The sequence below is a fragment of the Rattus norvegicus genome, chromosome 12 (genome assembly GCF_021556685.1).
Source record: "Rattus norvegicus strain SHRSP/BbbUtx chromosome 12, alternate assembly SHRSP_T2T, whole genome shotgun sequence".
In the NCBI taxonomy this organism is placed as follows: domain Eukaryota; kingdom Metazoa; phylum Chordata; class Mammalia; order Rodentia; family Muridae; genus Rattus; species Rattus norvegicus.
The window spans coordinates 10,413,876-10,429,280 of NC_141545.1; the positions used below are offsets into that span (position 1 = coordinate 10,413,876).

The 15,405-nt window shown below is 42.5% G+C and overlaps 1 protein-coding gene across 1 annotated transcript in view; it reads left to right on the plus strand.

Annotated features, from left to right (window-relative positions):
* Positions 1 to 3,388: 3,388 nt before the first annotated feature.
* The window catches only part of LOC120095871 (zinc finger protein 431-like), a 44,685-nt gene continuing 32,668 nt past the window's right edge, over positions 3,389 to 15,405 (plus strand). The window contains exons 1-2 of the mRNA XM_087579483.1: positions 3,389 to 3,561; positions 3,663 to 3,825. Of these exons, the coding sequence (XP_087435609.1) occupies positions 3,389 to 3,561; positions 3,663 to 3,825 (336 nt within the window). The remainder of the gene's footprint in view (positions 3,562 to 3,662; positions 3,826 to 15,405) is intronic.

The following is a 15,405-nucleotide window of genomic DNA, read 5'->3' on the forward strand; positions in this document are numbered from 1 at the left end:
TACACAATGGAGTACTACTCAGCTATCAAAAACAATGACTTCATGAAATTCATAGGCAAATGAATGAAACTACAAACTATCATCCTGAGTGAGGTAACACAGATGAAAAGAATACACATGGTATGTACTCACTGATAAGTGAAAGTTAGACAAAAAGCTCAAAATACCTATGATACAACTCACAAACTATATGAAGCTTAAAAGAAGGAAGACAAAAGTGTGGGTGCTTCAGTCCTACTTAAAAGGGGAAACAAGGCCCCTGTGCGCCACAGACCACTCAGACAGAGGACACCTCGGGAGAAGCAGGGCTCTGGTACTCAGGAAGGCACAGGTTCGACGCAATGACAGACAGACACAACACACTCAGGGTGGTTTGAATCTGCTGCGATTTCACTGAAATCTGCTTTGTGGTTACATACAATGCTTGAACAGGAGCCAATTTTTTGGCCCCTAGACAGGGTACACACAAACAATAACCAAGAAAAAGTTTAACAATTTACATGAAGTTCAGAACAGAAAGCAAAACAGGAAGTAAATTTTCCTGAGAATCAGACTGGTGCCAGACGGTGGTCATAGACCTCATTTACCTCAATCTCTAAATATCATCTCTTGGATAACAACAGGACAGCCAGCTGTAAGGAATCTTTAGTCTTTTTCTCTCTCTTAGCCAATATTCATGTAATTTTCTTTTTAAAGATAGGATAGTTCCTCTTGATAATAGGCAAGCACGGGGACGTGCTGGCTAAGCATTCTATAAAATTTAAAGAATAATATAGTACTCTCTTCCCATCAATATTAACCCATCTATCACCTTCTTCATCATATGTCCCTGTGTAGGGCAATGGCTCCGCAGTAGTCCTGTATCTACTCATGCTGTTTTTACCTAAAGGAGTGGCCCACCACCTTCCTCTAATTAAATAATGTTTTCTTCCATATAACTACTTGATAGGAATTCCTAAATGTTTGGATTTTTCATAATTGACAGGACTTTCCCCTCTCATAGCTAGCGCCTTAATTCTTTCACTATCTAGGAGATCTGGGTTTTCCACAGTTAATTCACCTGTTGTAAGTTATGGATCACATCTCTTAGAATTTCATTCTGATTCTACTTAATTTTTGCTAGTGCTTTCAAAGAGGCATGGTCCATAAAGACCAAATCGGGTCTCGATGTTCCTGTTAGTAAAAAAAAGAAACAAAAGAGTCAGTATGTAACTCCAGATCGTACCCATTGGAATCAGCTAGGCAGAAAGTCGAGCAGGAAGTGGCCAAGTATCTCCAGGAGACCAAGTTCCGAGGAACACATATCTCTGGCCTGCTGACCGGGATTGTTTCATGTCAGGCAGGCTCCACTGGAGCTGGTGCAGCACCTGTGCTTTTAACATTCCAGGCTTCCCTAATGATTTGTGAGTGCAAGGGCTGTTAGAGAATAGGGAGCTAGGACACACATGTTTGTTCACCAGGATTGTCCTGAGATTTAGCTCCAAACCTCAACATCTTGTTGCTCTTTAAAAAGTAGAACTCTCCTGCAAGTGGGTGAACTAGTCTCGGGCAAATGAGCTCCCCCTTCGGGTATCTAATGCAACATGGTCAATTCTGAAACCATACACACAACCAACAGAAATGGACTCAGCGAATTTTATTAATATATCTGAGTATACTTATCCACACATACTTAACAAGGAAGAAATTGGCTGGGAAGAATTTGGGAAGGGATGAAGAGAGGACTTCAAGGGGGAAAGTAATGTAATATATCCTAATTTAAATGCATAAAAATAAATTTTAAATTAAAAAGTGGCCAGAAAGATACATTGGCAGTTAAGAGCAATAGTTGTTGTTACAGAAGACCTAGGTTCCATCCCCAGAAACCACATGGTAGCTATCCATTTACTATAACTCTAGCCCCAGGATTCTCCTGCTTTCTTCTGACCTCTTTTGGCACTGAACACAGACACATACAGACAATGCACATGCATATAAAATAAAAGTGAACCTTAGGAATATAGAACTCTATACCGTGATGTCACAGCCCTGAGATGGACAGCAGTGAGGACCAGTTCACATGAGCTCCTCTGGTCTGTATGGAAGCAGCTGTGGCATTCCTCTGAGCCAGCCTGCTCAGGGGCAAAACAGCCTCATCCTGAGGCTAGACTAGCTCAGCAAAGCTGTCCCTCTAAGAAAGGCACTCATTCACAGTGCTGACAGGTGACTTTCCTGATGTGTAGCTCTGTGTTCTTAGTGTATGTGAGAATTGAGACATTGATATCTCCATCTGTCAGATCACACATCATAATTAACATAATTGACTCTTGAGCAATCTACGTTCACAGTGTCATTTACTTGTTTTCAGCTAAGACCTTATGGTTCAAGATGAACATTCCGGAGTCATTCCTGTCCATCATTTTTATAATTTACAGGTGTTTCTGCATGAGCTCGAGCAAAGAACGTTCTTAAATTATGTCTGCTATTACACCCTGAGCACATTCAGTAAAGGATTTAACTTAACACGCTTAGGATTACACAAACTTATATCATATCCGGACTCCATAAGTAAAATGTCAATGTTTCCTTTGTTGGATAAAATCATTGCTTTGAAATGACTCTCATGTTTTCCTGGTCTGCCACAGGGTGTGGGGGTAGAGTGAAAATTTTCTCAGTTCTTCTGCCTTGGCTGTTGTGATGGCTACTGTTCTTAGTCAAATTGACTACATCTGGGGTTAACTAAAACCCAAAGAGTTGGGTACTGTGGAGGCTTGGGGGGAAACCCTTCTTTAATCTGAGGTAATTTTGAGGTAACAAGATCCGGTTTTAACCTAGACCCCAGTTTCTGGTGGCAGCCTGCATATTTGAAGAACATTGACATGGTAGTTCTTTTTCTTTTTGCTTTCCCGACCTTTGGATAACACGTTCATTTTTTTTTTTTAAGGCATTGGAGCCTGCTGCTTGAGGATTATGTTATATGCTGAAGATCACTGAGACATTCAGCCACATGGGCTGAACCACTAGAGTATTCTTCAACTTTCCATGGGTACACAGACACTTTCTATGTACAGAGACTCAATCTATCACTTCTGTCCATCTGGAGATCCTAGACTAAGACAGCTGTGGTTTCTGTTGTTTTCCACCTTCCCACTGAGGAAGATGTGCTGGGTAACAATAGTGCTCCACAATGTTTGTCATCTGTTTCCTGCTTTCCTTCAAGTCTTGTCTTATACCTCCCAGGTGAAAGTAGTTGAACCTAGCAGGAAGCCACAAGACAAAAATCTTGTTCCCTAAAATCTCTCTTTAACGCTTAATATTCTGAGCTCCCTTCCACTTGTGGGACATATTGATAATTCCCCAGCAAGCTAACCACCTTGATTCCAGGAGGAAAAGGGAAGGAAGTGCTGTGATGGGAGACCAGGCAAGCTCTGACGTCACAGGCGAGGCCCGCAAAGGGGAGGAGCAGGCAGCTGCGCAGCAAGGAGCTGGAGTGGTGGGGACCTCCCAGGAACTGGCTGTGGTAGCTATTGGAGAACAAGAAAAAGTGCTACTGAAATGCGAATCTCTACGCATCCGGAAAAGGTCCGGCCTTGGACTGGAAGCCCGGCCCAGGAACCACTGTGTTCAGCACACTCTAACCCTAGAGAGGCGCTCTAGCGGCTCAAGACTCACTGGCCAATCAGAGTCTCCAGACCGACCTGTCAGTCAGAAGAGAAGGAGGGCTCTTCCGGGTACGGTACCGAGAGTCCAGCTCTGCAGCTGAGCAGGCTTGAATGTGTGACTTGCTCTGTGCGCTGCAGTGTGGTGCGGCGAGGGAGCTCAGGCGAGGTCTGCAGTCACGGCATGGTGAGAGCAGGGTCACTGCCCACGAAGGGGCAGAGCAGCGGGAGCGAGAGTGGTGGGTCCTCCCTAGAGGCTGTGCGGGAAGATAGGCACAAGTGCTACCGAAATGCAGACCTTTGCTTGTCTGGAAATGGTCTGACCCTGGTCTGAAAGCCTAGACCTGGAACACTACGCCCTGTTCCCTCAGCACACTCTAACCCAAAGAGAGGTGCTCAAGCTGTTCAAGACTTGTTGGGTAGTCAGAGCCTGCAAGCGGACCTGCCAGTCAGAAGAGGAGGAGGGTTTTGTTTTCCCCCGAGTGCCCTGCTGCAGGATTCGTTCTGTAGCTGAGCAGGTTTGAATGATTTGCTACTCTGTGCTCTGTGCGCTGCTTCTGGGTGCTGTGAGGGGAGATCAGGCAAGCTCCAAAGTCCTGAGGTCGTGAGCGAAAGGTCATTGCCCACAACGGGGAGGAGCACGCGGAAGAGCGCTGGGAGCCGGAGTGGCGGGTCCTTCCTGGGACTGGGTGAGAAGCAGCAGCCTATTTGCACCCCCCTCTGAAGTCTTTCGGTGTCCTTGGACCTGGCAGTGGCCTTGGATTTACTTCACTTCTGAGACTGGAGTCTTGTGTGTAGAAATATCCTTGGCAGGAAGCCAAGCTTAGAGAGCCCTCCTTTCTCTTGTGTCTTCTACAAGTTCTGCCCTTAGCATTTAACATTTAGGTGTCAGATCCATTTGGAGTTAACGTTGTGGAAGTTGTACAAGGTATCTCAAGTGTTGGGTAGCAGCACTCCAGTACTTAGCTGCGACGTAGGAGAGGAGACTAGATGATGTAAAAGATTTACCAATGCATACAAATAGTAAGTGACATCAAATAACATTTAAGCTAAGACACCCTACAGACAAGAAGCACGCTAATCAGGCCTAGTAGAGATTAACAGGCTAGGATACACATGTTTGTTGACCATGATTGTCCAGAAATTTGGCTCCAAACGATAACAAAGGAGACCCCCTGATTTACAATCACTCGTGAGGTTCGTTGTCACATCCAAGAACAGGCCTCTAACAAGCTGCCCAGAGGGCATTACGTGGTCATAACTAACATTAAGACCTAATGTGACCTATAGGTACATTTTCTCCATTCTGCCACATGGGCAAGACTACATTGGGTGATAACTCTTTGAAAACACAACACGGTTGTGTTAAGGGCTGGCCTAGTCAAGCAAGTCTTTCCAGGAGGCCCTAGTGTATGGAGAATGACAGCTTTTTCTCAGGCCCAGGAACATGCTTGTCAGAGCTAGCAACAGCTTGGGGAGGGAGCTTCCCCTAAGGCCCTGATTTATTGAGAATAAAATAGAGCTCCTTCTCTGTAACGGTTTGTATATGATCTGCCCAGGGAGTGGCACTATCAGAAGATGTGGTCCTGTTGAAGTAGGTGTGTCATTGGGTGTGGGGTTTAAGACCCCCCTCCTAGCTATCTGGAAGTCAGTGTTCTGCTAGCAGCTATCAGATGAAGAAGTAGAACTCTCAGCTCCTCCCGCACCATGCCTGTCTGGACACTTGTATGTTTATAGCCATCTCTTTCTTTTGGCTAGAGAAGTTTTCTAGGACTTTGTTGAAGATGTTTTCTGGCACTTTGAGCTGGGAATCTTCATCCTCTTCTATCCCTATTACTCTTAGGTTTGGTTTTTTTCATAGTGTCCCAAGTATCCTGGTTATTTTGAGTTAGAAATTTTTTACATTTAGCGTTTTCTTTGACTGATGCATCAGTGTCTTCTATGGTATGTTGTATGCCTGAGATTCTCTCTTCTATCTCTTGTATTCTGTGGGTGATGTTTGCATCTGTAATTCCTGTTCTCTTTCCTAGGTTATCTATCTGCAGGGTTGCCTCCATTTATGTTTCCTTTCGTGCTTCCATTTCCATTTTAGGTCTTGAGCCATTTTATCCTTATCCTTCACCTGTTTAATTGTACTTTCCTATATTTTGAAAGGGATTTATTTACTTCTTTCCCCTTTAAGAGCTTCTACCTATTTGATTATATTTTCCTGTATTTCTTTAAGTGATTCATTTATATCCTTTTTAAAGGCCTTTATCATCTTCATGAGGTGAGATTTATGGTCCCAGCGTTGCTCCTCAGGTGTGTTAGGATCCAGGGCTTGCATAGTGGTAGAACTGGTATCTGATGTTGTCATTTTGCACTACTTCTGTTGGCTATGTTCTTGCATTTGCTTTTTGCCATCTGGCTGACTCTGGTGTTGGTGCCTGGTAGTCCCTGGGTAAGTAAGCCTCTGGGACTCGTTGTCCTGGATAGCTGCAAGCCTCCCCAAAGGCCAGCAGAGCTGTGGGTTGGAGTGTGTGGTGCAGAACCTCAATTGCAGGTGCAGGTATGGATTGGAAGGAAGAGGGGTCTCTGATAAGTCAGGGCAGAACCGTTGCTGCTGGGCTTGCTGTGGTCCCCGCATGCAGGAGGACTGGGTCACAGGGGTCTCACCTATGTTTCTCAGTTTCAAGCAGGACTCAAGGGAGGCAGGCAGAGCTGTGTGTGGTATGTAGTGTTTTTCTAATCTGAAATTGTATGTGGGGATGTGTACTGGAAGGACTACTGATAGGGACAGTATTACTATTTAAAATTCATTTTATTTCTGCATCTTTGCTCTAATTTCTTATTTGTTTCTATTTTCCAGTCATTAAGAATTGTATTCCTTTTTCTCAAGTGCTTTCATATTTCTGTTTAGAGTAACATCTCCTCTTGCTCATTCTTTGGTCATGCTATATAGTTAAGATTTGCTTTGAACCCCTAATCCTGCCTCTGATGCCCAGTGCCTGGAAGAGTGTCCCAAAACTCCTCTCAGGCTAGACCCTGACTGTAAATGAGTGAGAAGGAAAATAGACCAGTGAATGTGTGGCCTCTAAACTCTCTCTGACTTTTTCAGGAGAATTAAAAGACAAAGAGTGACCTGTGTATGAGTTGGGTTCACTGATGAACTTCATAGCTGTTGTAGTCACAGCACAGAAAGGGATGGAGAGAAAGAAAATGAGAAATGTTAAAACTACTGTTTTAGCAGTAGTTGGCATTAGCAATGTTGGGTAATCAGTAAAATTCCAAACTGGCCATTTTGGAGTGTTCACAGACCAAGGCAGTCCAAGAATCTGAATGAGAAGCTAAACTTATTTCCAGAAGCCCAATCAACCAACATAGACAATCTGGAAAAGCAGGTGTCACTGTGCCTAACAGGAATGGTGCTTTTCCTCTCTGAAAACACACACCCTGAAAGAACAGCTGTAAATAATACTTGGTGTACTCTAATAAGTATGTCTAGTCCCTGAAGAATATTGGAGCATAAAGCCTGTTTCCACTTTTCAGAATAGTTTTTGAGATTATAATTAAATAATTTCAACCTTCTACCCTGGACTTCTCCATTCCCCCCTACTGTTAAGTCTCAAACCCTGAGACAGATGGTTGAGGTGCCTATGTAACAAATCAAAGCAGACTTGGCTGCAGGTCCTTCTCCCTTGTTTTGGTTACTTGGTCTTTTTTATCTGTCATTTAACCTCCTGGTTTGTTGGTCTGGTTCTCCCTCTGCTCTCTCCCCTTTTCTCAAATGGCTCAGGGTCCTGCCTACTCTGGACTCCTCCTGATGTCCTTGCCTCTGGCATTGCTCTCCTTTTATCTGTAATAAACTCCATGTTCTACTGTCTCTAGCAGCAGCCATGACCTTTTCTTTTTATTTCTGTTTGTCACTCGCTTCCCATGTTACTGCTCCTTGCTTTAAACTTCATGGCCACTTTTGCTTTAATTGTTGTTAATGTTTGATTTTGACTGAAGTTTGGTTGCAGGATTTCCCAGCTATGAGGGAGATGTTAGTGTGTAATGGACCCCATGTCTTGGAAGAAAAACAGAAAGTGCTCTAGAAATTGCACTGAAGTGCCAACTTCCCAGACTAGGTTTCTCTCTGCCCCTAGGATAGCAGGGCAGAGCTGTGAAGGCCTCAGTTGTCTGGGTCTTTCCGTCACCAAGTAGAGGAGATGCTATTGTCCTGAGGCCCAGCTCTGATGTCCAAGATAATGAGGGACTCTGGGTAGACCCAGCAATCAGGACCAGCCGTGGGAGGTACCGTGCAGGTTCTTTCCAGTATTCTTCTCTTTTGCAACTACAGGGAGCTATGAGGAGGACCACAGATCATGCCATGGTGAGTGTCGTCCTCCTCATAGCTCCCCAGGCCAGAAGGAGCAGGTCTGCTGATCTATCCATATCTGATCCACTGGGACTGAGACAGAATGTGGGTCAGACGTGGTTATGTGGATTCAGGTGGTGACTGGGCAGAGAGAGGCCCTTAGACTCAGACCCTCTCTGTGTAGGATTCCCTCAGGCAGGGCATACTCTGTAACACGGGCAGTGGTAAATGTGGTGCTTATAGTATCTCTATCTAGTGTGCGCACACTGGCGTTGCTTTCGGTGTGTAGTAGGAAGACAGATTGGGAAACTGAAGTCTGGTTTCTAGAAGTTCTGAACATTGCGTTCCGCATTCAATTTTGTGGGATATTTTATAAATCGTTTAGATACTGGTAGGAAAGAGCTGATGGGTTCTACCTTCAGCAATACGTGATTAGAGTCTTTTTGTGTTCCCACCCCCACCAGCCACAGTGGTGTGACGCAGGGAAATTAAATTCCGGGCTACAGAGGGAGCTTCTGAGATGCAGGGCTTTGTCCGTGTGCACGGTGTTGTGTGATGTGGGTAAGGCAAACTCCTCATCCTGTGTCGTGGTCCATGTGGTAGGAAGCAGACATTAAGTTATTCTCCAACACTGCTTTGTGTGTTGTCTTTAGTGAGGCTATGTGTGCTTGAAACCCCAAGGGACACGAGGGCCTGCTGAGACACAGTTCACCTGTCTGGTCACCTCCATTCTAAAGAGAGACCTCTAGAGCATGGGGCCTCTCTGTTTGTAAAAAAGAAATTAACAGAAGCTGGAGGGTCAGAAATATAACAGTTTTTGGGTAATTTTGAGTTTTTTTGGTTTTGTTTCTTTGGGTTTTTTTGTTTTTTTGTTTGTTTGTTTTTGTAGTTGTAACGTCTGTGCTTATTTACCTTGTGTAATGTACAATCAGGAAACATTTGTCAAGTTCACATTTTTCCTGGTGGACCTTTCCTTAGGTCTTTTATGGAAAGGCTGAATATATTTTAGAATTATGGTTTTGGCCTTTTCGTCCGGTCCACTTATTCTTTCACAAATATTGTATTCATTGTTCATTGTTGTAGCTTTGTGGTAAGTACAGAATTCACATTACCCCATTATGTGTAATATTTCTTTATAATCCTAATGAGAATTCTGAGGGGCTTTTTTTTCCCGCTGTAAATTGCTAGGAATTTCCTTTGGATTGTATTGGATTTCTGGTGTAAATTGAACATAGCCAACATTTTTTTTAATACATCATTTTAATGGTGTTGTTTATATAGTGTAAAAGAATAAAAGATGTTATTCTAAATAATTATTCATTTAGTTAAATACAATAAGGTTGTGAAACTGAAACTGATGTGAAATGATGTACAAAGGCATAGAAAGAGGACTTCAGTGAATACATTATCCTGGTCACGTAAAAGTTCTTGCACCAAGTATGATTTAAATAGGAAGAATAAAAGGAAACTAAAACATGATCCAGAACCATTCGTCAAACACTGAATGTGAGTGTGACTTGGGACTGTGTGTTAGTACGCTAAATAAACTCTGAGAGCAGTAGGTGGGGATTGTCCACAGATATTAACTAACGTTAGTTAAAACCATGTTGCACTGTTACAGTTGATGTAAAATTACAAGCATTCACTGTATGTATTATGATGCAGGTGGACATATTACCTACACTCACAGTACCCCATTACCACGAACACATTCTCACTCTATGTTTTTGTGTACCTACACTATACAGAGTTCTCATAAAAATAACAATGTTGCCCTGGATCCCACTAATATTGTCAGTGTGTTTTCCGTGCATTTGAAATTAATTTTAAGAAGTATCAGAATTCTTATTCTCCTTGAGTTATGTTCATGGTGGCTTGAGGTATAAAATAACGTAAATGCTCATTTTCTCAGGACAAGCTGGCGCCTGAGGAGGGCACTGTGCTAAGTGAATGAAGACAAAGAGCGAAGGCCAAAGGACTGTACAGAACTTCACAGTCAGTGCTGAGTGGGTTTCAAAGCAGCACGTGGAGTTATAGCTCTTGCAGGATCGATAAATCCTCTTTCTCCCATCTCAATTTTATCTTTAATAAACTCATTTGTCAGATGGATGTGAGAACTTCTTCGGCCTATACTTAAGATAGCCATATAAAATGAAGGGCGGAAAGAATAGAGAATCGAGCCAAAGCAATCACCTTCAAAGGCTTTTTTCTGACTATTGTTTTAGTTGATTATGGAAAAGGAAAACTAAATTTCAAGCTTTTATAGCAAGAGAGATGAGAAAAAAATGTGCTGTTATTGTATCCTGTAAACATGGAGAAGCCACTTTATTTAGATGGTATGAGAGCTTTCTGCCAAAGAGTCAGACTGCTTGAAAAAGGAAAAATGAGGTTAAGAAATAGACTGACTTATTATGCTTGAATTTAAATAATGACAAAAAAATTTTACTTTAACAAAGATTCAATAGCCTTAGGCAAGTGACAGATCTCTCTCTTTTCTTCTAAATTACCCACCCTTTTGCTTTGGAGAACTTGTTTAAAGATTTAAAATTTTTATATATCAGTTTATATGTCTAATGCATTATATATATGTGGTGGTTAATGTGTATATTTATATGTTTTAACATACTTATATGTTAATGTATTATATACTTTCTCTAGCAATACTCTATAAGAATATATATATACATATATATGTATTTCTATTATTTGAATAGTCTTTCAAGTTTTCCTTAAAGAGGAACAAGAATACTGTTTTAGAATTGAAGCAGTAGGAACCTCTGTAATTCCGCCATCCAAACTACTACTATAAAAGCTAACACAAGAGAGTGACCTGGGTCTGTTTCCTACATGGTATATGTTTCACATTGCTGAAAGCGAAGCTTCTGACCTCAGAAATCTAGACAGGGCCCAGGAATGAACTTGTCATGAACTCCTGTGCGATGGTCATCCTCTACATAAACAGAAAGAGACCTGTATCTATCAGAATCATCCTTTTCCTGTCTTCATGACTTTGCTTCTCTTCGTTCATTATTGCTTCCAATCTTTGCACTTTTATTCAGGGAAAATTGAATTAACGTTTTTTATTCAAATAGATTCTTCTCTCATTACAGTCTATTTTGACCAATTTTCCTTCCCTCCACTCCTCCTAAATCCAGCCTGCCTCCCATCTCCCCCAGATCCACTTCCCCTCTTGTTCAGGCCTCTGAGAGAGGACAGGTGAACAAGAGCAAACAATATACAAAATAAAAGACAAAGCATTGGACCTAATGTAGAAGGCCAACCAGTAGAACTCTCAGCTCCTCCTGTACCATCCCTGCCTGGATGCTGCCATGCTCCCACCTTAATGATGATGGAATGAATCTCTGAACCTGTAAGCCAGCCTCGATTAAATGTTCTTCATGAGACTTGCATTAGTGATGGTGTCTGTTCAAACAGAAAACCCTAACTAAGGTAGAAGTTGGTACCAAGGACTGGGTGTTGCTGTGATAGGCCTGACTATGCTTTTGTTTGGAAGAATGTGGATGTTTGGACTTTGTATTTGGAAAGCAGTGGAATGCTTGAAATGGGGCTTAATGGGCTGTCCTAGTAGGAATATGGAAGACTGAGAATGGTTTGAATCGTGCAGGCCTGACCCAAGAAGTTTCAGTGGAGAATTTCAATGTGTGGTCTAGAGACTGGTTTTATGGTGTTTTGGTGAAGACTGTGACTACTTCTTGCCCTTGTCTGAAGAGTCAGCCTGAGGCTAAGGTGAAGAAATTTAGATTAATTGCACTGACAAAGGAAGTCTCAGAGACACCCATCATAGACTTTGTTCTCTGGTTCAGTCTCATGAAGAGCATTTTAAAAAATCATAGCAAGCTGAGAAAGGGGAAATATAAAATGTATGGCTCAAGCATAAAAAGGATACCAGGATGTAAAATGGAGCTGCATCCTTGTGTTCAAGGACATTAAATTGATGGAAACAATTAATGGAATAGTGATTTTTGGGGCAAGATCCCACCCAGCTAAATTTAGGTCCAGGCATGGTACTATAAGCCATTAATCAATCCCAGGAGGCAGAGACAAACAGATCTCTGAGTTCAAGGCCAGTCTAGAGCAAGTTCTAGGTGAAGGAAAACTTAAATCCAGGTTTGGTAGATCATCACACCTTTAATCCCAGGCACGCAGATCTCTGAGTTCAAAGTCAGTCTATGGAGCAAGTTCCAGGACAGCCAAACTTAGGCAGTGAAGGAGTTGGAACACAGAAAGCTGGTGATGATGTAATAGAACAAGGGGGCATGTTCTAGCCCCAGCAAGCAGCAGAACTTGGCAGCTTCTGCCATGTAGCTCTGGCTATAGAGTCAAGAAGGGAATACTGGGACAGTTGATGCTAGTTAGCTAGAGCTAACAAGTTAGTGATGATTAAGAAGAGACCAGAGGGGTTGGGGATTTAGCTCAGTGGTAGAACGCTTGTCTAGGAAGCACAAGACCCTGGGTTCGGTCCCCAGCTCCGGAAAAAAAAAAAAAAAAAAAAAAAAGAAGAGACCAGAATCACCGAACTGAAATCTTCTGGGGATTATTTTGTGAGAGCACAAAGAAGCTGTGTTCCAAAAATAGCAAGGATTTACCTTGTGCTTCAGCTGTACTTGGTAATGTGAGTCACCTGGGGAGTACTGGTTTTGAAGGCATGAAGAGGTCATAAAGAACAGCTGGGGCTTGGCACTGTGAGAAGCCATGGAAGGCCATTGGTGAAAGTGCAATCTCAGTTGCAGCTGATGGCCCAGGACTGAAGGGGTCATGCAAAGGATTTGAGACTTGACACCGTGAAGAGAGCCTATGAGAGGCTATTGGTGAAGCCTAGTTGCAGCAGAAGACCCCCAGCATATTGGAGATGCCAGTACTATGGGATGATCACCAAGAACAGCAGTGGCAGTGGGGTGGATCAACCTGAGCTTAGAATGCTACGGAGGGCAGAGTTGGAGAAGTGACTCTTGCTTTAGAGGAGCCCAGAAGATCATGTGGGGGCCCCAGACATTGAAACGAGAAATTGTAACCCTGAGGTTGCCTTGGAGACCCCAAGATGTTCAAGATGCCAGAACCCAGGTCTATCTGATGAGAAAAGCTGCTAAGAGGAAGTTGAACCAGCCTGGGCAAAAAAAGTTTATTGCAGTCATCAAAGATGAGAAGAAGGAGTTGGAGATCTGAAGACCACTTTGATATCAGACATAGAGATTCAGATTTAGAGTTTGCCCAGCTGGTTTCCTGTCTTGCTTTGGGGATTACAGTTAAATGATTGGATGAATCTCAGAAGAAACCTTGATCTTTGGACTTTTAACATTGTTGAGACTGCTATAGACTACAGGGACTTTTGAAGTTGGACTAAATGTATTTTTCATTATGATATGTTTAGGTGTGGCACGCATAGACTCATGTTTGAAGGAGCCTTTGGGGGCCATGGGTGGAATGTCATGGTTTACATATGCTCGGCTCAAGGAGTGGCACTATTAGAAAGTGTGGCCCTGTTGGAGTGGGCGTGTCACTATGAGTGCGGGCTTTAAGACCCTCATCCTAGCTGCCTGGAAGCCTATATTCTGCTAGCAGCCTTCAGATGAAGAAGTAGAACTCTCAGCCCTTCTTGTACCATGCCTGCCTGGATGCTGCCATGTTCCCATCTTGATGATAATGGACTGAACCTCTGAACCTGTAAGCCAGCCTCAATTAGATGTTGTTCTTTATAAGCCTTGCATTGGTCATGGTGTCTGTTCACAGCAGTAAATCCCTAACTAAGACACCCATGCACTCGCTATGCTCGCTATTTAAGTCTCTGAGATTGCTGGCCATCCAGGTAGTGTAAGGCGTGGATTTCCTCTCATGTGTGGGCCACAAGTTAAACCAAACATTGGTTGGCCACTCAAACAGGTTTGGTGCCTCCATGCCACTGCACATCTTACAGGAAGGACAGATTTTAGGGAATGGGGTTAGCTGGGTTTCTGTCCAGGTTTTTCTTTCTGTAGTATGTAGAATACCTTCTTGCCAGTTGTTCAGTTTCTATTGGTTAGTAGGCTTTCTGTTTCTGTAGATGATATGCAGCTTTAATCCATGGTAGTCTGTTAGGATGCAGTTGATTATTTCCATTTTCTAGTATCTGTTGAGACTTGCAGTGTGTTCAAGCATGTCATTGATTTTGGAGAAAATTCCACAGGATGAGAAGAGGATATATTCTTTTGTTTTTGGGTGGAATGTTCTGTAAATATCAGTTGGGTTCATTTGGTTTTTAACATCATTTAGCTGAAGTATTTCTTTAGCTTTTTGTTGGTGGTGGTGGTGGTGGTGGTGGTGTGGTGTTTGCTTTCAGTTTTTTGAATCAGGGCTGTTTTGTGTAGCCTAGTCTTTCCTGAAACTCATTGTGTAGACCTGATTGGTCACAAAGTCGGAGTTCCACCTGCCTCTTCCTCCCTGGTGTAGGGATTGAAGGCCTGTGCCACCATGCCTGGTCTCTGTATTTAGTTTTTTACTGGAAGACCTGTCTGTTGTTGAGAATGGGATATTGACTCTCCCATTGCTAGTGCATGCTATTTAAGCTGCAGAAGTGTTTCTTTTACAATGGGGTGGGGGGTGCTGTTATGTTTGTGGCGTAGATAAAAGAATTGAAATGTTCGGTTCTTAGAACTTTTTTAGTTTGAAGAGTATATGCTGTCCTTTTTTGTTTTTGTTTGAAGTCTATTTTGTGTATTAAAATGGCTATACCAGCTTCATTCTTACTTCCATTTCCTTAGAATATCTTTTTTCCTACCCTTTACCTTGAGGCATTGTCTATCCTTGATGTTTCTATTATATAACAGGAGGGTGGATCCTGTTTTAGCTCCATTCTATTAGCTGTGACTTTTTATTGGTGGATTAAAGTCATTGAAATTAAGGGATATCAGTGAGCAGTGATCTATTATTCCAAGTATTTCACTGGTGGTGGTGGTGGTCATGGAATGTATGCGATTCCTTTCCGTTTTGCTGATGATGTGAGATTATTTATGTCGTGTGTTTTCATTTGTAGAGCTAACTTCCTTGGGTTGCATATTTTTCTTCTAGCACCTTGTATAGGGGGTATATTTGCAGGTAGATATTGTCAAATTTGACTTTATTCACAGTGTCTTATTTTCACCATCTTTGGTGACTGAAAAATTTCTGGGTATAATAATCAGGGCTGGCTTCTGTAGTTTCTTAGTCTGCAGCACATGTATCCAAGCTCTTCTGGTGTTTAGAGTCTGCATTGAGAAGACGGGTGTAATCCTAGTAGGTATGCTTTTATATGTTCAAAGTATTTTCTGGTTCTTTGAGCTGGTGTTCTTTTTCTTCCTGTATTCCTATTATTCATAGTTTTTGTCTTCTTATAATGTGCCACAACTCCTGGATGTTCTGACCATGGAATGTTTATGCTTGACATTTTCTTTGATG